Genomic DNA, 24,754 nt, shown 5'->3' with positions numbered 1-24,754 from the left:
ATTCCCTTCTACTTGCTTCATTTTCCACATTTTTTAAATCTCTTCTTTCACCAGTCAGATTCAGTATGTAGTTTGTCATCAAAGGATTTCTTCTGCCTTTGGTTGTTTTCCTATTTAATCCTCTCTGGTTACACTTCATCTGTCAAAGCTACATGGTTTTCTTCTGTTGCATTTCTTTCTCAGTTTCAGTCAATCATTGCGTAGTGCACTGTTTTAAGCTCTCAAAAACCATTGTTTCTTTCAGTTTCTCCAGTTTCCATTGCCTTATGTCTTAATTTCCTACTTTTCTTCACTTTCACATTTTTAATCTGCAGTTCATAAACAATAAAATGCGGCAAGAGAACGCATCTGCTCCTGGAAAAGACTTGCTATTTAAAATCTAGTTTCCAAACCACCTCCCAATTTCCATCACATAATCTGTCAGAAACCTTCTTGTGCCTTCAAATCCTTTCCACATGACTTTCTATTATACATTAGGAAAGCTGTGATAGACTGTAATACTGTAGGAGTAAAGGAGGCCACTCATTGAAAAGCAGAAATGGCGAGTCACTGATAGACACACACAAAAAAAGAAAGAAAACTTGCTAGCTCTTGGAATGACTCTGTTGTTGAGCTAGAGTACAAAACACACACACACACACACACCTGTGTTCTTACATGGTGCCAGTTGGACACACAATCTAGATTGAGAAAGGATTGATTTCCAAAGCTAGAAAGTTTTATTCTTTTATGTGTGTGCCTGATGACATCTCAACACTTCTGCTTTTCAGTGAGTGGTCTCCTCTATTGGTAAAATGTTAACCTTGTGTCATGATTCTTAAACCAACTGTTTACAATAGCTCTACTTTCTGAAAATTGTATCATTACTACAAACCATGTTCCCTCTTATATTTCCTTCTTTTTTGAGCCTGTTGAATTTCATTCCCCCATTACTATTTTATTTTAATCTCCCTCTGTTATATGAATTATTTCATTTATACCATCATACATTCTTTCAATCTCATTATTGTCTTTGATATAAATTTATAATATGTGATGCTAGTTAGCTTTGTGTCTATCTTGGCTATGAAATGCATTCATTATGCTGTTCATAGTAGCTCACCTATAGTTACATTTTATTACTCATTAGTTGACATGCTCCAGTTTTCTGCCCTGTTTGATGTGAATAGGGACTAGTTTACCTCTGAAATATTTTCTCCAAGGGAATAGCATCATCATTAAGAATGATATAGATCGTAACCACTAAATGGAGAATCACTAATAACAAGTTCACGTGTTATCATATTTGCGAACAACATGGCAGAGGTTATTTCCCATTGTACCACAGATTCATCACTAAATACCAGTTCTTGAAGCATTGTAAGTAGGCATTCATGGTACAGTTGGTGTCTGTTTTCAAGCATCGGCCATTTCAGGTTTTTCTGCATTTCCATGATGTGCATCAATTGTGACTGTCTGAGCTGCTCATCTTTGTATATGTTTCATATCCCTGGTTAGTCCTGTTTGTTATGGGACCTACACAATTGGTCAATCTTCCAGGATGAGATTCCTGAGTGTTTTATAAGCCTGTAGGTATGACAGGCCTGATGTAATCATTTCACTTCAAATCCCCACAAATTGTTACATTTAGGCATTTGTGTGAGTTAGCTGATGACACGATGTTTTATTACAGAAGTCTAACTTTTTTTTCGTTTTGTGAAGTGCACAGTTTTGGATTTCTGAACATTTCAAGCAATGACAATCACTGGACCACTTCATAATATTATTAAGATCTGACAGTATTTATGCAGATTTTTTTTTCAGATTGTACTTCTTTGTTGAGAACTATGTCATCTTCAGAAACTCTGAAGTTATTATTAGCGTTGTCGACCAGATCAGTAACCCTTCAGGCCAGTAGTTTCTGTTCACACACCTAGCCCACTGGTGGTAGTTTATATGGCTGGATCTTTATGATTAAATCATACATTAGCACTTAAAATGAATTTTCAGTGTAGTGTACCTTGAAAGACTTACGTCACAGTCTCTGCATCTAGAACTATGTTTCGTGTTATTCCCGCTTCTGTCTTAAAGAATACTGTACATCTCTATGGGGGCTTGCTCTTCTTCTCTGTGGATTAGGATCTTTGCAATGAGATATGTTGCTGTGAGCCACTTAGGGACTGCAGTATTTGAAGGTCAGCCACACTGAGGTGAAGGTACACGCTTTCCATGAATTTTCAGCAGTTCTGATTTGAGAAGTTTACATGTTTTTCTTCCTTTGTCTTTTCATTGGCTTCATAAACATTAAAAACATTTGTGCACTTCAGTATTCATCAGCCTTCTAAACATTTTCATGTGACACTTCATACCTTTTTGCCTTCCATGCGAAAAGGTTTTAGTATCTTAACTTTCAGATATACCCCACCCCAAAGAGAATTGTGTTCTTTAATGCATTGAGTCTTTCTTACTTCTTTGGTTCCTGTAGCAACTACACCATTATGGAATACTGAAATAAAGGTCACCTGTTTTTTATTCATCCATTTCAGTGCCATAAAGCCCTGTGAGTGCCGTGTCGTAAGTTCACATTTCTTGAGTCTTGCGTGAGCGGCATGCTTCTTATTGAGTTGTAGTGTAACCAACAAAATTCATACCTGTTACCAAGCTTGACAAGTTTTACTCGGCTCTGACTCATTTTCAGTGTATGTGGATTAGTCTCAGTTTTCATAGGACTTTACTCTAAATTTTGCTACTTTTAGCCGTAGGTAGGTCTTTACTGCCAGCCTCGAAATTCCATTATGGAAGAGATTCATCAACATAAAATTGTTAAATGTATTATTCAAGTGCTAAATGACAAACTTGAACAATCTTTTAATTCCAGCAGTTCCTCATGGTTTACAAACTGAAGGAATCAACAAACTATCTCAAAACTGTCTTGATGCACAGTCTAGGAAAAAAAGACGTGTGTTCAAAAGCAGTTGCATACTGAAATAAGATTTTATGAGTTGCTTGTGAATAATGCCTGTCAACATCTGCAGTAGAAAAAAGTGACATATATCTCATCTGTGTCAACATGTACCCAGTTACAGAACTTAAATGTGATTGTATAGCAGTCTGTCTCTGAACAAAATCTCTAGCATAATAATTAGTTTCACACATGAGAGTTTCTATGATTGTGTCACCAAAATACAACTTGAATGTTATCTGCTTCTTCCCACTTCCAGTGTTCTTCATATTATGCTCATTTCACCGATACAGCTCATTCAATCTAATTATCATTCTCTGCTGTTACTTTTTCATTTTTAAGTTGTTTGTTCCACACAGTCAGTATCATTGTGATAATCAACAACAGTATCATCAGTAAGCATAATTGTGGTGCAGAGTAAAAAGGTACTTTGGAATTCAAAATTACTTCATCCACCAGATTGACTTGATTGTTTGCTTCCGGGGTGTCTTGTGAAAAAAGCTAGAGTTCAACATTGTGTAACCAATGATTTTTCCTCTTTACTGGTGGACAAGAGAGAGGTCTCTCTGTTTGACATACTCCATTATGTGTTAGCTCAAAGATTTAATGACAGATGTCAGTGATGTATGGTAATTTTGTGGGTAACCTATGCTACCATTCCTGTAGAGAGTTGTGATTTGGCCTGGTTTTTTCTGAGGAATCTATGCTATCATGTGGTTACAATAAGGGGTATTTAGGCTGCAGATTGTGTCAGGAATCTGAAGGGCCTAGGACCTTCTTAAATTTTAAAAATTTCAGCTGTTTCCAAAAACCACTGACAGTAATATGTGTATCACCTATGTTTACAGTGGCATGATAAACTGAGGCGCCACTGGTATCATTGTAAATATCAGCAATAATAAATTCTACAAGATATTCTTCAGTTTGGTTAAGATAAAGTGCTTTCTCTTATGTAATATTTGAGGTTGAAATATGCTTTTGATTTAGTAAAACATGGTTTTTACAATGTACATTAGTTATGATTAGTTATGGGAACAACTGAATGAGAACAATTGATTCAATCACTTGGACTCTTCATTCATTCTTCTAAGTGAAACCAGTCATTGGGCCAGCCAAACGATAACAGTCAAGTCATTCAGTTGTCATTTTACATATTGGATGGATTATTATTTGTTTATTTCTTTTGAGTGTATCCAATCCGTATGGGCAACTGTATGAAAACAGTCAATACAATCTGTTGTAATTTTGCATGCTGACCAAATTATTCATTCTTTCTTTTCAAGTGAAACCAATGTGTAATTTTTCTCATTAGTGTTCAATCTTTAATCTGAACCCGCTCTTTAATGTTATAGTTGACTGACAAAGGGAGGGCACGGGACGGGGCTCATCAATTTGGCTCAAACTGTGTGAGTAGAAGTAGATGACCCTGAGTGGGCCATAAGAAAAGAGTAAATGCTCTCTAAAGATTTTGAAGTAGTGTGTGAAGGAATTTTGAGCAACAAGAAACAAATCAGTGCCATAGAGCAGTGGTCTAGCACACCAACTATAAGTTTGTCAGCACAGATTTGAATGTTACCGCTCCCATAATATATTTAGTTGCTTTTTTTTATTTCTCACAATGTTAAACCATTAATTATAAAATTTAAATATATTTAATTAGTTCAATTTATATACATAAAATTAACACATCCAATTTAGTTACTGTTTCTTCCATGCCATGCTCTTTCTCATCTGTACTAAAAATAAGACCACAAAACTGTCATATCTGTCTGTCTATTTAAACATGCTAATCTCCAAAACTACCAAACAAATTTTCATAGGGTTTTCACAGGTAACTTGAGCATAGCTTGGGGTGGCATTTAGGACTTGTTTCATCACAATGAGCTCATTTGAAAAATATCATGATTTCAACTTTAGATAGAATTGTTGTCTCCATCTGTTTGCCAATTTGAACACACTAACCTCCAGAAGTAATAGACGAATTTTCATGAAGTTTTTACAGGTAACTTGATTGTAGCATGGTGCAACATATAGACTTTATTCCATAAAAATCAGAAAATGTAAAAAAAGATTTATTAATTTAAAGTTTCATTTAAAACCATTGTGTTTGTTGGTTTGCCAGTTTGAACATACTGATCTCCAAAACTGCAGTGTAATGGGGTTTTAACAGAATACTCAGGCATAGCTTGGAACAACATGTAGACTTAATTTCATCAAAATCAAAACAAAATGTGGAGAAAAAAAATTGTGATTAGTTTGATCTGAAATCGTCCACTCAGCTTAGTAGTTTGGATGTTTACCTCAGTGGCACAATCATCATGGCATAGTACACCAACGAAATAGTAGATGGTGTTGTTAGATTTGCAGTACAATAGATGGCACTGTTTGTTTCTTAGTACATCAAGGGACCAATAGGTGGTGGTGTTATTTTCGTGGTTCACCAAAGAACCAATAAAGGCAGTGTTATTTGCTTTAACTTAGTGACATACATATTTTCACAAGTTTATGTCAGTGACAGAATGAAGCACTGCAGTCTTCACTTTACAAACTGACATCGACTTTTCATGGCTAGGATATACAGATTTATGGATTTCACATTGTTTGTGAAAACTTAGTGACATTGCTCTGCTCCTTTCAAGAAGTCTTATTTATATTTTTTGCCACATAAAACGACCTTATTGAGTTTGCCTATTGATTTGGGTGTCTACTAAATACATTTAATTTTGTTTAGTTTATGAATAAAAATTACTACAAAATAGTCAAGTGTTTCTGAATACAACAGCACAGCTAATAGACAGAGGACTATGTGCTCTCCAGAATCCAAGGAAGATTGTGAGGCAAAATTTGTTGCTGCTCAAGAACATCAGGCTTTAACTAGATCTTTGGAGACACTTTCCAAAAGCAAGGCATGAAGTAACTCTGATGGAGAGCGTCACACATAATCTCACACCTCTCCTTCATTTACAGAATAAACTGCCAAAGTTCTCATGGTGCTTCACGGCTGCCCCCTGCTCCCATTTTAGTGAAGCAAACAAAGTCTTCGTTCGTGTCCCCAATCATACTGCTTCACACACTGTACACAAAAAAACTTTATAAGTCAAAAATAAATTCCAATACTCAGTTAATGCCAGGTTTCTTATTGCACTGTTTTGTTTTCTTTGTCACAGTCAGTTTTCACAGAAAAGTTGTATTTATGGCTTATCAGCTTATTATTAGAATACTACTGCAGAATCTGAATTTTCAGTAACAATAAACAACGCTCAAGATCAGAGAGAGGGGAAGGAGTAAATGGACAGAGAAGGAAGGAAGGAAATGGACATAGAGGGAGGGAGGAGAAGATGGACACAGAAAGACCGTGGGGGGCGGGGGGAGAAGGACATTAAGAGATATATCTAACTCCCATACTTATTTAGTAATTGTGAAGCATTGCTGGATTTGCTAGTTAATTATTTATTATTATATGTGAGGCAGAAAGCAAAAAGGGACCTCCTGTTGAAAATTTTTGATTTTGAGTTATTGTAATTTTTAAGTTTAGCACTAAATTCTGACCAGATTGGGGGAAAAAATGCATATATGTACTACCCTTAAAATGTTCTTTGTGAAATGGTGTAGAGTTTTTTAAGTTAACAGAACACTACATGTGGTTAAGCCCTCCAGACTTATAGCACATTACAGTGTACATCAATTTAAAACAAGTAAATTAGCTACAAATTGAGAGAAATTAGTGAAACTTGTGTTGACTTTTTTTGAAAGAATATTGGTATTTTTATTCTACGTTATCCCCAACTGCAAATTGGCAATGTATGTAGGCATTTATAAATCCCATATAAAAAGGGATCACTTGTCTCGTCTTGCATTTATGTTCTGAGAAAATGTTCCTTTTTTATACAAAGCTACTCTGATCTCCTTAAAATGCCTCTAAACTTTTAAGACATACTATTCTGCAAAACACTAGATACATTTCTGCACGATTTTGAAAGGGGGATCTTGCGGGCCAATGTTATTTTCCCGTAACGACAAGAGGTCCATTTTCAGAAGACTAATGTCAATTACTTTTAGTGATATTACTGACTCCTGTTGAAGTCAAACAACTTTCAAATTAATATGAGGATGTATAAATGCAGTAAATTATTATAATGCACAAGAAAATGAAAAGGGATATTTTAGACATTACCGAACAATTTTTCTTCTACTGAAAAGTTTACTTCTCTGACAAGAGGTCCCATTTCTGTTTCTGTTTCCCATATTTAAATAGGAATTGTTGAATATTTAAATAGTAATTGTTATAAAACATTCAGACTGTTTGGAATTTCAGCTTTCCTTCAATAGCAAAGTTCTGGTGTTGTCATACCCTCACCCAATCACATTAACAGCTGCAATCGAACCCAACCAGAAAACTGATATTCAGTATGCTTGACTATTGTTCTATGCCACTTACCGTATTTACTCGAATCTAAGCCGCACTCGAATCTAAGACGCACCTGAAAAATGAGACTCGAAATGAAGGAAAAAAAAATTTCCCGAATCTAAGCCGCACCTGAAATTTGAGACTCGAAATTCATGGGGAGAGAAAGGTTTTAGGCCGCACCTCCAAATCGAAACAAAGTTCGTCCATTGTAATATGAGACACAATTTAGGTCGAATAAACGACGATACAGCTACAGTAGTTTGGTTCGAGTCGTAATCTTAGCAGTTAAGCTTTACCAGGTAGCCATTGCTATGCGTCAGGTGCTCCGTCCTTATTTATACGGGTACCCTTCCTTTTTCACGTGCTTCATCTGGTTTGAATCGATTGCTTATTTTGCTTTGCTCTGATAAGTGCCGTTTTCTTTGTTATAGGTGTTTACGTCACTCTAAGCTGAAAATGCATTACTGTACTGTGTCATGCATTGTTCGTCGCATTCTGATAGTGCATGTTTACGGCCTGTCGCCGCTCACGGCATGGCTTGCTTTTGTACGCGCTACCGCCGCCTACAATTTAAAAAAAAAAAAAAAAAAAAAAAAAGAGAAAGAGAGGAATCGTCTCATTAGCGAAACAATGGCAAGAGACTGCTATTTGTTGTTACTTACACTGCTGCTTTCTTTCATGATGATCAACAAGAACCAAATAATAGACTGCATATGATAGAACATGTTCTGAACGAGAGTTAGGCGAAAATTTTTCTCTGTTTGAAAATCTTTGCGGCCGCTTCTTTAGTACATCAAATTCTGTACAGAAATTAGTGTCATCTTAGATTTAAATATCTAGTCAGTTGCCGTGCTTCATTTTTGACTGTATCACTATTAGGCATAAGAATAATACGAATATAAACATGACACAATACGTATATTCTTCCGCGTTTGCTGTTGTTTCACTCTAGTTTCGTAGTTTATTAGGCAGACAGGATTTAAATGAGATAGCAGCAAACACGAAAGAATACATGGCAAAATGTTTATATTCGTATTATTCTTATGGTGAAGAGAATACTGCATGTGAGACACATTTCATCAGGTTCCTATTAGCAACCATCTCTTCTCACAGGTAGGAAAAAAATTCAGAACGTAGAGTTGGCCATATTGACAAACATCCCAACCAATCTTGCCAGTCAGATTTTCGTAGTACATTGAAATTCTGCTACATTCGAAGATGAACAATACGGAATTTGTATTTACTTCATTGGATAATGTATGAAAATGCAGTGGTCGAAACTCGGGGCGGAGAAAAAAAGCTAGTCTTCCACCATTTTTTAAAAAATTTATTTACTGACGCAGAGGTTTTGGCGCCAGTATTCATCTTTGTGACTACAAAGCTTGCCTGTGTAGCGCTACATATATTCGACGGCAGAAGTCAGTTGTGGCGGCACCTACCAACATTTTTCAGAACTTCCGCTTGCTTTGCACTCGATTCTAAGCCGCAGGCGGTTTTTTGGATTACAAAAACCGGAAAAAAGTGCGGCTTAGATTCGAGTAAATACGGTACTTGATGGTTGTTGCTCAATAATCCCTCACACTATACTCGAAAATCTTAAGAGTGTTTCTTTCCCTATGGCTCAACTCATGCAAGGTACTTAAAAGGGGCATATAACTGTTTCTATTCACACAGTTTGGACCACCCCTGAAGGGTACCCCTGCTCCTGGGTGTACACTAACAAAATTTCAGGGGTACCTGTATGCCAAAGTTACATACTTATTTAATTATATACTGAATAAGCTAATATTTCTTTTCTTGACTGAAAACTGATTAATGTACTGCTGTGGATTAAGTGGTTCCAGATGGAAATTAATATATAACTAATCGAGCTTATGTATTGTTGGGGTACAAAGGTGATCATATAAGGTCCATTAGGGATGCATAAGGAAGAAAGAGACTTTAACAAATCTTAGTGTCTGCCTGCATTCCATTTTTACTGAAAATATGTAATGTATATTAATTAAAAACTAAATCAAGCCCTATCAGACTGTGTTTGCATGCCATGCACTCTACTTCAGCCTCCTGCTGCTGCCAGGAGCACAGATAGTATGAGGAACTGGCTTGGCCTCCAGCAGTCTCCTGCCACCACAGGTCCCTGATGTGCTGGCAGCCGGGTCAGCTTCTTGCACCAGTGGAGTACAGACCTATAGCAGTCCGAGGCTGCCAGTGGCCAAACCACCTCCTTGCTCCAGCTTCACTCCTGGCAGCAGTGGGCAGAACTGATGTGGCAGCAAAGACTAGTTCCATTAGATAATGTACACTGAAGAGCCAAAGAAACTGGTACACCTGCCTAATATCGTGTAAGGCTCCTGCGAGCATGCAGAAGTGCCACTACACAACATGGCATGGGCTCAGACTAATGTATGAAGTAGTGCTGGAGGGAACTGACACCACAAATCCTGCAGGGCTGTCCATAAATCTATGAGTATGAGGGGATGGAGATCTCTTCTGAAGAGTATGTTGCAAGGCATCCCAGATATGCTCAATAATGTTCATGTATGGGGTTTTGGTGGCCAGCGGAAGTGTTTAAACTTAGAAGAGTGTTCCTGAAGCCAATCTATAGCAATTTCGTGTGTGTGGAGTGTCATTTTGTCCTGCTGGAATTGCCCGAGTCTGTCGGAATGCACAATGGGCATGAACGGATGCAGATGATCAGACAGGATGCTTATGTATGTGTCATCTGTCAGTCATATCTAGACGTATCAGGGGTCCCATATCACCCCAACTGCACATGCCCCACACCATTCCAGAACCTTTGCCAGGTTCCCTGTTGACATGCAGGGTCCATGGCTTCATGAAGTTGTCTCCGTACCCATACATGTGCTTTCACACAATACAATTTGAAATGAGACTCGTCCAACAAGACATAATGTTTCCAGTCATCAACAGTCCAATATCGGTGTTGATGGGCCCAGGCAAGGCATAAAGCTTTGTGTCGTGCATTCCTCAAGGGTACATGAATGGGCCCTGAGCTCCGAAAGCCCACATCGATGATGTTTTGTTGAATGGTTCACATGTTGACACTTGTTGATGGCCCCACATTGAAATCTACAACAATTTGCCGAATGGTTTCACTTCTGTCACGTGGAACAGTTCTCTACAGTCATCATTGGTCCCGTTCTTGCAGGATCTTTTTCCAACCACAGTGATGTCAGAGATTTAATGTTTTACCAGATTCCTGATACTGAATGTACACCTGTGAAATGGTTGCACAGGAAAATCCCCATTTCATCACTACCTCAGAGATGCTGTGTCCCATCGCTTGTGCTCCGACTTTAACACCATGTTCAATTCACTTAAATCTTGATAACCTGCCATTGTAGCAGCAGTAACTGATATAACAATTGTGCCAGACACTTGTTGTTTGATATAGGTATTGCTGAATGCAGTGCTGTATTCTGCGTGTTTACAACTCTCTGTATTTGAATATGCGTGTCTGTACCAGTTTCTTTGATGCTTCAGTATAATTTGACTGAAGAAACTGACAGCAAAAAAATGTGTACATCAGTTGTTGAAACCAGCTAGTTGTCCCATCAATAGTTTTAGTACATCATATCACAACTGTCTAACTGAGCTGATTTAATTGTTTTTAGGCTTATGGGATAATCATAAAAGACCAACAACAACCACTACTTGTCTCTCAACCAAAACAAAGGGACCGGAGGAGAGGAATTAACAACCTGATTTATCTGATTCCTGAATTGTGCCGCACAACAGGTATCACTGATGAAATGAGGTCAAATTTCAGCCTCATGCGAGCATTAGCTGAACATACCCGCCTCGGACCAGCTACTCGCCAGGAAAGGCTACGTAAATTTCAAGACCGTTTAAGAACAAATCCACAGGTAATGTAGCTGTCACTAATTCTATTTTTGTAATAAATGCTTCAGTGAATAAAAAATGGAAAAGTAACAATTCAGTACAGACATACATACAATCACACAACCCTGCAATGAATCTAATGTGTCAGACAGAAAATTCAATCAATAAAGATGATATTTCACAGAGACAAGAAAGGATTTCCAGTAGTTACTTCCAGGATATCAAACTCCCAATGCTGCTGAAAGAAACACTTAAAATAGGAAATAGTACCTGTCTTCCACAACTATGAATTTCCAATCATTCTTCAAGAACTGAGGAAGTGAGGCAAAGACTAAAGTTACAGAGAGTAAATGTAGCATCTCTGACAACATACTCTCTTCACTACTAGTGTGTAGCATGCCTCATCTTGTTAAAAGTGGCACCTTGTTGCAATGTGGGGTACACTGGACACCATAAATATTGGGGAGCAATTCTGAATCATGCCTTACAGCAAGCACACACAACAACTGTAGATAGGTCAGAACAGGATTCAAAATGTTTGTATCCCTCATGAATTTGTCCAAGATGTTCTCAATAGGTTTGTGAGATGACCGCTAACAAACAAGAAAGTACTTGCATCAAGCACTGTTTTCCCTATAAATCAAATGTTGAATTTTTAATTTTTGCTTTTTTTAACATGTTCGCATACAGTACTTAGATTCAGTCGTTGAGTACACCGTTGCAGGCGCTCCTGTCTGTGATGCAGCGTGAAGGGTAACCGCAGACATGGTCTCCGAGCTGATAGTCCATGCTGCTGCAAACATTGTCAAACTGTTCATGCAGATAGTTGTTGTCTTGCAAATGTCCCCATCTGTTGACTCAGGGATCAAGACGTGGCTGCACAATCCATTATAGCCATGTGGATAAGATGGCTGTCATCTCAACTGCTAGTGATATGAGGCCATTGGAATCCAGCACGGCATTCCGTATTACCCTCCTGAACCCACCGATTCCATATTCTGCTAACGGTCACTGGATCTCGACCAACGCAAGCAGCAATGTCGCGATATGATAAACCACAATCACAACAGTCTACAATCCAACCTTTATCAATGAGGCATCGCAACAACATTTCACCAGGCAACACCGGTCAACTGCTGTTTGTGTATGAGAAATAGGTTGGAAACTTTCCTCATGTCAAAACGTTGTAGGTGCCACCACCGGCGCCAACCTTGTGTGAATGCTCTGAAAAGCTAATCATTTGCATATCACAGCATCATCTTCCTGTTGGTTAAATTTCGCAGCTGTAGCACGTCATCTTCGTGGTGTAGCAATTTTAATGGCCAGTAGTGTATTTGGCATACTGTGTTCCAATCCTGGTGTATACTTCAGAGATCTGGCGGAAGATAGAGATGCAAAATACAAGCTAGTGAGATCATAGACTTGAGAAATAGTATCAAAGTTGGACAGGTTAATAGGAATGAGAGAGGCAGGGAATTAGTGAAGGAGGAACTATTACAGGATAGAATAGAGTAATAAAGGCTTAGATGGTTTGGACTTGTTAAGTGAATGGAGGAGAAGAGGTTATACAAAAAGATTCACAGGATGAGAAGGAAGGGGATATTCCTTGATATGAAATTTTACATTAACATTTTATTACAAAGTTATACTCATGTTGCAACATTAATATCATGTTGCACATTAATATTGCAGCCAATCTTTATCTGAGAATTGCCACTTACTGTAGCACAGCTGCCAACAAACATAATTTTCTCCCAATTATCTAGAAACTTCTAATGGTGGCTTCACTGTTAGATAAATGTTAACGACTGCAGCTCCTAAATTCTCACATACTGATTTTTGAATACACATTGTGTGACTTTGCTAAGTCATGAATACCCCAATAAATCAGAATATCTCTTAGAGTGAGTATACTGAAGATTTACATACCCAAAAAGGCCACTTTCTCTCATTAGATCATTGAATACCAACAGGTGCAGTACAATATATCTCATATATGGATAATCATAGCCAACAGTAAGTAGTTCATTCTAAAGTATTGACATGCATGTTGCTGCAGGGACCATATTTTCTCTTCTCCAACAATGCACATGATCCTCCTTCAGGTGCCTGTATGGCCTAACTGTAGGGAACAGGTGCCCACCTTTAACCTACATAAAACTTTCCTTCCATGAGGATGCCACTACCATCAGTGTAACCCATAGAAAAGATGAACTTGCCATCCATTGTGCTTTTCATAGTACTTCTATCCTGCCATCTTCTTGTATAAATGAGTTTTATAAATGAAGAAAGAGAGCATCTCTGCAGAAGATTCTCAGAGCTAAAGAAAATTCTCCAAGAAAGTTAACAATTTCACATGAATAAAAAATGCAAAGCATATTGTCTGACCAGATAGTTTCTTTCTCACTAACTCCTCTCCTCGTTGAGAAAGTTCTTTGTGTGTGTTATGTGCCACATATGGCACAGACCACATACTTAGCCTTACATTTCATGCAGCTTACTCAGACAGACAAAAGTATTCAATGTACAAATATAGAACTGATATGAATGTGTTCTGGAAGAGTTGAACTATGTTTTATTTTTAGTTTCATGTATGACAATAAATTAAGATGATATATGGACAGTTTATGAAAATGCATGTTACTGAACTTTCAACATGGGAAACTTTTTTCTTATTGAAGTTAGGTGAACACCTTATGCAAACAAAATTTTCAGAGCACATTACCTTTTTGCCTACTTCAAACCAGTTCACTATCATAGTTTTCTAACAGAAGATAATTTTGATTAAAATTAATTTTATTCACACTAGCCCACTTATGCATCAAATACTAAGTGGTCACCTGTGCAGTTTCATTAGGAGAAGCAGACTGCTGGGTTTGTAATTAACCAGTTACAGTGAAACCCTACTTTTTCACTTTTCAAGGGACTTCAAAAAAAATTGTGTAAAATGCCGGAAAATGTAAAATATTGGAAATAACATTTAAACTGTAGAAGTTACACATAGGATACCCCTTGCATTTTCACATTTTATGTAAGATATATGTACATAACAGGCATCAAAAGACTTGTATATTATCCAGTAAAAACTACTGATGTAAATGGAATTGAAAACTGTCTGGGAAGTAGGAACGTTTGACTCAGTTTCATACTCTGTTTTTGAAAGACTGCAGCTGTCATTCATTACTTAAATAATGAAATACTGCACTGGTTATGTATTTTTTCATGCTTAGCACAACACATTTTGAGAATTTTTTTCTCGTTATCAAGTGCAAATCTATACATAAGATTTTTGTGTGGTGCTTGAATAAGTGTTATTCACCACCTCTTGCACTGTAGTCATCGTTTTGAGGTTATCAGGTACAGTGCCTCCTCAGTTATGTGGAAAACCACACACCACTATCACTCACATTGTTTGTTTGTATAACATCACAAAAAATGGATAATAAATACTGCACTTGCCAATGAGAATAAATTCACATAACACCTTTTGCTCAGCATGGGGGGGGGGGGGGGGGGAGCTAGTGCTACCAAAACATACTAAATATGGTTCAAGAAAAGTGTCACAATGATCACAACAATCACAAAACTGCATTTGTGCAGTGGAGACATTTTGGAAATGGTTGTGATTGGTTATAATATCTTTATTCAGATGAACCTAGTTATGTATCATCAGCCACTACGCCAAGTACAGCTGCCAGCAGATATGGCATGAATTGTTCCAACTTTTACACACTTACCAGTTCAGATCCACCGAGTAGAGTGCCCTGGTGTCAAGAAACTTACCACATAGTATTTGTAAATGTTACTGGACAGCCAACATCATGTCAGCATCATATTTTTGTTCCACAAACATTTTTGAGGGGGGAATTGTAAATTTGTTGACACAGTCAGATGTAAATTAACGTTGTGGACATAGGAAATTTGACGGGAATTATAAAAAAATGTCATAAACAGTATGAAAACAGTAATTCCAGGAACGTAAAAGTGTATTATTTTTTCTGATCCACCTACTTATTTCTAACAGAACAAAAAACAAGATTTATGCTGTGAGAAAACATACCGGAAATATGCCAGCTGATACTGGGAGAAAGAACAGGAGGGCCTGCTCATGTGTAAAATTCTAAGCACTACTTTTAGAGTTTCATTAGGAGAAACAGATTGTAGGTTTGTAATTAACAGGTTATTAATTTTGTGATCCACCTAGTTATTTCTAACATGACAAAAAATAAATCTAAAAACAAAGATGATGAGACTTACCAAACAAAAGCGCTGGCAGGTCGATAGACACACAAACAAACACAAACATACACACAAAAGCTCCACTCCCTCCAAAACCTCTCCTTAATAAAAGTCCTCAATCTTTCCTCTCCCACGTCCACACCGGCTGTTCAGAGCATCCTCCTACAGGCCAACCGCAAATTAGAACAGCATGCCACCCTCCACCTTAAAAAACTATCCAATCTCCTGGTTTCCCACCTCCAGAAAGGCAACTCACTCACCCTTCACAACCTTTCCAGCAAACCTCAACCTCCTCTCATTGCACACAAACCCAGTCTGTCCCATCTACTCAATCTCCCACTTCCAGCTCCACTCCCTCCAAAACCTCAAAAAGAATTTTGTGTGTATGTTTGTGTTTGTTTGTGTGTTTGTTTGTGTGTCTATCGACCTGCCAGCGCTTTTGTTTGGTAAGTCTCATCATCTTTGTTTTTAGATATATTTTTCCCACGTGGAATGTTTCCCTCTATTATATTCATGACAAAAAATAAGATTTATACTGTAATAAAACAATCTTAAATAGGAAAACAGTTACTGGGAGAAAGAACAAGAGCGGTATGGGAGAAGGAACAAGAGCAATACAAAACAAAATACCTGAGTATTGCAGCAATATTTATTTTGTGTAATACAGACTGAATTCGAGATTAACTTCATATGGAATTACTTGCTGGTAAGGCCTTGTTATTAAAATTTCAAAACCTATGACAATATAATTTTGTTATATAGGTGCTTACAATGATAAACTGTGCATTACAACATGCCATTGAATCTGCCTGTGCTTTATTTCTGTGGCAATTGTGGAGAAACTCTACTGACATCACACTCATCGTTATGACAGATTCTTGAAGGGCCACTGTCACTACAACAAAATAGTCTCCTCAACTGAATTTTCCAAAGCAGCTTCATTCTGCCCTACTGAAGTCTGTTGTAGGCCCTCTTATCAGATGTTTGTGGGTTCTGGAATTGTGTCATTAACCATGGTTCAATGTCATTCCTTTATTTCCAAAAATTAAAGCATTATGCTAGTTTTCTCTTGGCACGTAGCATGCAACAGCATTTCCCTATATCCTAGCATTATCTACAGACCCAGGTCATGAAGCATCAACATTAGTAAACATTTCACTATAATCACTGCTGCCTGCACATTGATACTAGGAGAGCCCTTTTGGTAATATATTCATCTTCATGTTCAGTGGGTTCCAAGATTGGTATATACATGCAGTTGAGGCCCTCACCATACATGGAAACTCATACCTTGATTGCCATGTAAGTTTACTGTTTCTAGTTCTCCTATGTTTCTGGGACTGGAGCCACAAAGGTGCTTTTTGGGTAACATGTCAAAGAAAATCTGAAAATTACAGTGATACAGTTCCCTGGTGTGTACCTAAGTCTTCTCCTACACCATTCTGAGAACCTCGGTCTTGTAAATAGTGTAAAAATATATTCATTTTCATTTGGTTTGGAGGGGCACCCCCTTTTCTTTCATTATTTTTGTGAAGAAAATGATTCACTGCCAGAATAATGTTTTCATCAATAAACCTGTATGACCTTCTTCAGTTTTCTCTTCAGTATTTCTTCAGGCTATGTATATCATTGCCTGCCTTCGGAGACACTCAGATCAGTGCCAAACACTGTATGTAGATAGAGTATCAACTAAAACACCAGTTTAGTATGTGGTATGTGCTGTTGTCCAGTAGAACATGTGTAAATGTTAATTAAAAGTAATAACACAACTATGGAGCACAGGAAATACGTTTCAGAAAGTGATAATTTTTTTAGATCTTATGTGGTTGAGTTAGTTGAATGTCAGGTTGTCGTGTCAGAGGTCCCGTGTTCAAACCCCACTGATGACAATTTGTTTTAATTGTTTATACATGAAATTGTTATGTGGGAGAACTTTTCCCTAACATGTAAAGGGACTTTTCAGAGTTTGTAGCAATTTTCTTTTGGCAGCCTGTTTTCGCTTCATTAGTTGAAAGTCTGGTGCCAAGCGCCACGGTTTTCGAATCCGTGCCAGATGGCATGGACCTTGATTACCACTAGAGGTGTCTGCAGCTAGCATGCCGTAAGCTGTGACTGCGCGCGCTCTTGGTCCACGTATAATGTGAGGGCACCACTCCGGGGCATGTGGTCCCAGTTGCCAATAGTGATGTACCCTGTTGTGTATTTAAGTGCCTGCCTCTCACTCAGTGAAGCAGTCTGATATTCACATAAGTCTCTCGATATCTCACTTACAGACATCATGTTTACTTTGCTTACTTCCGTGTATGAGTGGATGTTGTTGATTATGTGAGGTTTTTGCTTGTGACCCCGTTGCTTATTGCTGGTTGTTCTTGGTGTCTTGCTCGGTCGTCTGTCGCCGTGCATGTCCTTCCTGTACCGTTTGTCCATCTTGTTTCTTTGCAGGTCACTCCCATCCAGTCCCACTGTACTTTCATTCACGGCAACCACATGACAGGAACGGTCATGGTTACAACAAAGTAGCATACCTATAGAATACATTTGTATAAATAGGTGTGTTGTTCTGTGGGACATGTGCAACAGAACATACATCACTCACGATGAAGCATCTAGTGCATTTGTAGTTTCACAGAATAAACATAAACAATCGGAACAGTAGAATAAAGAAACAATTGCATCACATGTGTAGGAGTATTAATAGTCCCATGTAACATTTTCATGCCAAATACAGTAAAAAATTGTCATAATTGGGGTGTGGACCAAGGACCGTTGGTATGACTAACACTCTACCAACTTCCCCACAGAAGTTATAGATACTAATTACTCAGAGTTATGTGTTTACTGTTCTCTGTAGTTCTGACATTACTTTTAATTAACCTTTACACCCATTCTCCCTTAAATCTGTATTTAGTTTTCACAAATTTCTTTTTTTCAGATATGCTTTTCTTGCCATTGTCAGCCTGCATTTTTATATCCTCTCTTCTTCTGGCATCCTCAGTTATTTTACTGCCCAAATAGCAAAACACGTACTACTGGAAGTGTATTATTTCCTAAACTAAATACCTTAGCATCACCTGATTTAATTCAATTACATATCTTTATCCTTTTTAGCTTTTGTTGATGTTCATCTTATATCCTCCTTTGAAGACAATGCCTATTCCACCCAACTGCTCTCCCAAGTCCTTTGCTGTCACTGACAGAATAACAGTGTCATCAGCGAACCCCTACCTTTTTATTTCTTGTCCTTGGATTTTAATTCCTACTACAATTTTTTCTTTGGTTTGCTTTTATTGCTTGTTCAGTGCACAGATTGAATAACATATGGGATAGGCTACAACTCTGTCCCTCTCCCTTCCCAACAAATGCTTCTCTTTCATGCCCCTCGACTCTTATTACTGCCGTCTAGTTTCTGTACAAGTTGTAAATAGCCTATTGCTTCCTATATTTTACCCCTGCTACCTTCAGAGTTTCAAAGAGAGCTTTCCAGTCGAAAATGCCAAAAGCTTTCTCTACATCTACAAACACTATGAACATAGGTTTGCCTGTCCTTAAACTATGTTACAAAATAATTCGTAGGGTTAGTGTTGCCTTGTATGTTCTTGCATCTCTCCAGGATCCAAACTGATCGTCCCTGAGATCAGTGACTAGCAGTTTTTCCATTGTGCTGTAAAGAATTTGTGTTAGTACTTTACAACCATGACTTATTAAACTGATAATTTAGTTCAGTAATTTTTATCATGTCAGCAACTGCTTTCCTTAGAACTGCAATTATTACATTCTTCTTAAAGTCTGAGGGTATTTCGCCTGTCTCGTACATCTTGCTCACCAGATGGGAGTGTTATGACATTGTTGGCTCTCCCAAGGCTATCAGTACTTCTGAAGGAATTTCTTTTACTCACAGGGCCTTGTATCATCCAAGATCTTTCAGAGCTCTTTCAAATTCTTCTCACACTATCATATCTCCCATCTCATCTTCATCTGTCCATTTCCCCTTCTTACCTTCAAGTTTATCATCTTTGTATAAAAGCTCTATATACTCCTTCCATCTTTCAACTTTCCATTCTTTGCATAGGGCTTGTTTCCCATCTGAGCTCTTGATATTCATACATTTGCTTCTCTTTTCTCCAAAGGTCTCTAATTTTCATGCGGGCAGTATCTATCTTTCCCCTAGTGAACTATGCTTCTAAATTCTATGATTCTAAATACTTAAATTTTTCCTCTAGCTATTCTTGCTTAGCTGTTTTGCACTTCCTGTCAATCTGATTTTTTAAAATGTTTGTATTCCCTTTCACCTGCTTCATTTGCAGCATTTTATGTTTTCTCCTTTCATCAGTTAAATTTGGTATCTCTGGTGTTATCTAAGGATATCTTCTAGCCTTGGTCTTTTTACCCATTTGATCCTCTGCTGCCTTCACTATTTCACCTCTTAAAGCTACTCATTTGTCTTATAATGTATTCATTTCCCTTGTTCTAATCAGCTGTTGCTAAATGCTCCCTTTGAAACTTTCAGCAGTCTCTGGATCTTTCAACTTAATCTGGATCCCATTGCCTTCATTTACAACCTTTTTCCAATTTAATCTACAGTTCAATAAATTACGGTCTTGAGTCCACATCTGCCCCTGGAAATGTTTTACAATTTAAAACTTCCATTGCCTCAAGGTCTGTTCCACATATATAGTCTTCTTTCATGATTCTTTATCCAAATGTTAGTGATGATTAAATTATGCCATGTGCAAAACTGTATCAGGCAGCTTCATCTTTCATTCCTTTCCTCCAGTCCATATTTACCTACTATTTTTCATTCTTTTCCATTTCCTACTTTTCAATTCCAGTCCACCATCACAATTAAATTCTCGTCTTCCTTAACTACCTGAATAATTTCTTTTATCTTGCCATACATTTCTTCAATCTCTTCATCATCTGTGGAGATGGTTGGCATATAAACTTGTTGTACTGTGGTGGGTGTAGGCTTCAGTTCTACCTTGACTACAATAATGCATTCACTATACGGTTCATGTTATCTTACTTGCATTTCTGTTTTCTTATTCACTATTAAACCTACTCCTGCATTACTCATATTTTATTTTGTATTTATAGCCCTGTATTCATCTGAGCAGAAGTCCTGTCCTTCTGTCACTGAACTACACACTAATGCCCACAATATCTACCTGCAGCCTGTCCGCTTCCCTAAGCTCCGACCCACAGAATGCCAGTTTTGTTTCTACTGATGACAACCTGCAGAGTAGCCCTTGCCCAGAAATCTGAGGGGACTATCTTACCTCTGGGTTATTTTACCCAAGAGGATGCCATCATTATTTAATCACAGAGGAGGGCTGTAAACCCTCGGGGAAAATAGTGGCTGTTGTTCCCCCTTGCTTTCAGCTGTTCATATTACCAGCCCAGCAATGCAGTTTTTATTGATGTTACATGGCTAGATCATCCAGACTGTTTTCCCTGCAACTACTGAAAAGTCTGCTTCCCTTTTGAGAAATCACGCATTTGTCTCTCCTCTCAACAGATAACCCCTCCATTGTGATTACACCTATGGTACAGCCATCTGTATTGCTGAGGCATACAAGCCAACCTACTGACAGCAAGGTCCCTGGTTCATGATGGGATTTTCCTCCATAAAATATGGCTCTAAACAGAGAGACTCTGTTGGTTGTGTTGTTGTTTTCCCTGATCGAGTCATCAAGTTACGGCTTCCTGCAGCGTTTACCATCTTTGATGCCAAATTGTTTGCAATCTTGCGGGCATTGGAGCAGATGAGATGTGTTCCCAGTCTTAAGTTTCTCATCTGTTCTGACTCCCTGAGTGCCCTTCAGACCATGCAACACTTGTACCCAGCGGATACGGTCGTCCAGAACATCCACGATGTCCTACTCCACCTGCAACGGCAGGGGAAGGAGGTTTCTTTCTGCTGGGTGCCGGGGCACGTGGGAATTAGGGGAAACGAACTGGCGGATGTGGCTGCCAAAGATGCATGTTCCCTCCCTCACGTTGTTGAATGTGCCGTCCCCCTCCATGCTGTTACCTCCCTTTTGCGTTTTCGTGTTATGCGTCAATGGGAAGAGGAGTGGCTGGCAGTCGATGAAAATAAGCTGCGTCTGGTCAAGGCCACCACGCGGCCATGGCGTACGTCCTACCAGTCGTGCAGGCGGGATGAGGTTCTCCTCACTCGCCTCCGCATTGGGCACAGTCCCTTAACGCATGGTTTTTTCCTCCGGCGGGAGGACCCCCCAATCTGCAGTGCTTGTGGCGTCCAGATTACGGTCCACCACATTTTACTTGACTGTCCTTTATTCTCTGACCAGAGGGCGGTGGTTTCCCTGCCACCGGATTTGCCCTCTATTTTGCAAGACGACGCAACGACTGTGGTGAAGGTCTTATGGTTTTGTGTCCTGTCCAATTTGTTGCCTTGGATTTTAGGGAGAGGATTTTAATGTGCTGCTGGGTGACTGGCTCACCCAGGCTTTAGGTAAGAGGTCCGCCAGTCACGATTACCTACTTGTTTCACTTCGATTTCTGTTCTCTTTTCCTTGTGTTTCCTTTCCTCTTTTAGTGCCTTTCTTCTCCTCTTGTTTTGCCTCTGTATGTGAGGATTTGGAACTGCGTCAGGTCAGTGTCTTTTAGCCGTTCTCCTTGTTCGGTGTCCGTCTTCGTCCCTTCACTGCATGTGTTACTGTTTCTATGGGTTTGGGCGCTGATGACCACGCTGTTTAGCGCCCGAAAACCCCAAACCACACACACACATGGAGTTTCCAGAACAAACTATAAATCATTTTTCTCAACAATAATCTCAGAGTTTTCACTGAGCAGAGATATATCTCATTACTTAGCAGTGCTGTATTTTTGGAAAGCGCTAAGAAGCAGTCATGCTCTAATCTCCCTTCACCGTCGAAGGTCATTTTATGCTCTTCTTCTTCTTGCATTTGGATTTGAATTGTGGAAGTGATCAGGAATGAATGAGCATGAATTTTTTGGGACACTTTGATTATTACCAACAAGATTGCTGGAATAAACAGATCTAATATTGTTGTGTTCAACAGGGAATCGAGAACAATTTTCAGTGGTGAAAATGCAAATGATCTGAAATTACTCAACCAACTTTCCCAAATGTTTAAGTTTAAGTATTCATCTGTCACTTCTTTCAATATAGAAAGCTCATTTTCTGTATTAATGAATGTCTCAGCAGATGACCATATCAGCCTAAATGAGGAGAATTTGGATTATAGTTTATTTATCATATTGCTTATAGTGCTGAATGTCTCTGAAGAGTTATTCTGCTGACCTTGCTGCTGAGGGGATTGAAATCTGCCAGTAAAAAAATGAATTCGAAAGAATGCCCAACACTGGCATTCTCCAAAATTGAAAATAAGAAACCCTAGAAACTTGTTTTCAACATTGCCGGCCAATGTATCCGAACCACCTCATTTCCCGAATCCAGGGATTGCTTCCTGAGTGTCTCAATAACCAGAGCTACTCCAGTCAGTGGAAAATGTCGATTATCTGTTCTACATTGTTTCAAAGTAAAGTAAAATCCATCACAACAAAAGAAGGAATTTAGTGATTGCCTGTTTTTTCCCTTTAACTGTGCATGTCTGGTCACCTGGTAGTGCACAGATGTATGCATATTTTAAGATTTCATTGTATGCAGAATTCCTGGCTACAGTTATTACAGCATTACAAGAGTGTAAATAGATTTTAGAAGAAGGGAGGGGAGGATGCAGGGTGCAGTTGGCTCAGATGAATTCAAGCAGGCTGCAGAAAAAAATCTTTTAGAAATGAACTAACTATAGAAAGCACTGTTGTCGCATACCCCTTCCACTCTTCACAAACACTTCCCCAACGTTCCATATTGGAAGTGGTTTTCATAACTGAGTACCACCCAGCTAACCAGATTGGACAATATCTTGCCATTTGAACTATTGGTGATAGAATTTTGAGCAAATGTTTTAAATAAATGCAACCATAGATGCTTGGGCTAGTATTTTGTTGATGAACACAATTTTTGGGCAATGCAGGCAAATTGAAGAGCAGTTTTATGCACTCATTAAAATTATATAAAAATATAATGTTATTGTAATGACGTTTACCACTCCACTGCCTTGTAAATATTGAAATGCTGCAACCTCAAACCAGCTACCAGTCTCCAAATAATGACTCCAGAGCTAACATTAAACAGCAACAGATATGTATAGTTTGGCTGTTATAGTAGTGTGTATATACTTTTAACATATTATAATGCTTGTAGACAAATCAAAATCGGTTTCTATCTTCTTTATTTTTAGAAACGTGCATCATTAGAAACTACCATGACACCACTTAGCACAAAAACAATAAACAGCAATGCTTCCATGAAATTCAGCTGCAAGTAAGAAATGATTAACAAAACAACTGAGCTCAAGGCCAACAATGCAGAGTAGTTGGTCTTGGATAAAGTAGGGCTGGGCATTAGCCAATAGTGCTGTCAATATTTTTAATCTGCCTATTACTTTGTTGCCCACTGACAGTACATATCCCATTTTCACAGTATGATTGAAAATCAAAATATATTTCAATTACACTACATGGCAACTATGCCATGTGTAATTTCATTTAGATGATTTGTGTGTGTGTGTGTGTGTGTGTGTGTGTGTGTGTGTGTGTGTGTGTGTGTGTGTGTGTGTGTGTGTGTGTGCGTGTGTGTGTGCAGACCCCCACCTGGTTCAGATCCATTAATGACATCATGATCTGCATCGAGGATGAGGAGACATTGTACACATTCTCCAGAACCTCAACATCATCTCACCCATTTGCTTCACTTGATCGTCCTCAACCCACCAAGCTACTTTCCTCAATGTTGGGTTCCACCTCAAAGATGTCTACATCAGTACCTCCACCCAGATACCTGCCAATCAGCAACTATATTTCCACTTTGACAGCTGCCACCCATTCCAAACCGAGAGGTTTCTTCCATACAGCCTAGCCACCCATGCATGGCCTTTGCATCTGTAGTGACAAACAGACACTCTCAAAATATACCACGGGTCTCAATGAGGCCATCACAGATTATAATTACTCTCCCAACATCGTGGAAAAACAGATCTCCCATGTCTTATGTCTCCAGTCACCCACCCCCTCCCAAAGTCCCACCATATGGTCAGAGAGGATCTTTCCCCTCATGGCTCAGAAACACCCATAGGGTCTTGACAACCTTTTGTTGTGCCCTGAAATGAGGAATGTCCTACTCACTATCTTTCCCCCTTCCCAGTGGCATTTTGCTGCCCACCGAACCTACACAATATCCTTGTCCATCCCTAATG

The 24,754-nt window shown here is 38.6% G+C and overlaps 1 protein-coding gene across 1 annotated transcript in view; it reads left to right on the top strand.

The window, feature by feature from the left end:
- The window catches only part of LOC126149511 (piwi-like protein Siwi), a 211,500-nt gene that overhangs the window by 72,142 nt on the left and 114,604 nt on the right, over positions 1 to 24,754 (top strand). Inside the window, exon 6 of the mRNA XM_049915822.1 lies at positions 10,985 to 11,236. Coding sequence (XP_049771779.1) covers positions 10,985 to 11,236 — 252 coding nt within the window. The remainder of the gene's footprint in view (positions 1 to 10,984; positions 11,237 to 24,754) is intronic.

This window comes from Schistocerca cancellata, chromosome 1 (assembly GCF_023864275.1).
Source record: "Schistocerca cancellata isolate TAMUIC-IGC-003103 chromosome 1, iqSchCanc2.1, whole genome shotgun sequence".
NCBI lineage: Eukaryota > Metazoa > Arthropoda > Insecta > Orthoptera > Acrididae > Schistocerca > Schistocerca cancellata.
Note: the sequence above shows the minus strand (reverse complement) of the source record. Positions and strands in the feature narration are given on the sequence as shown.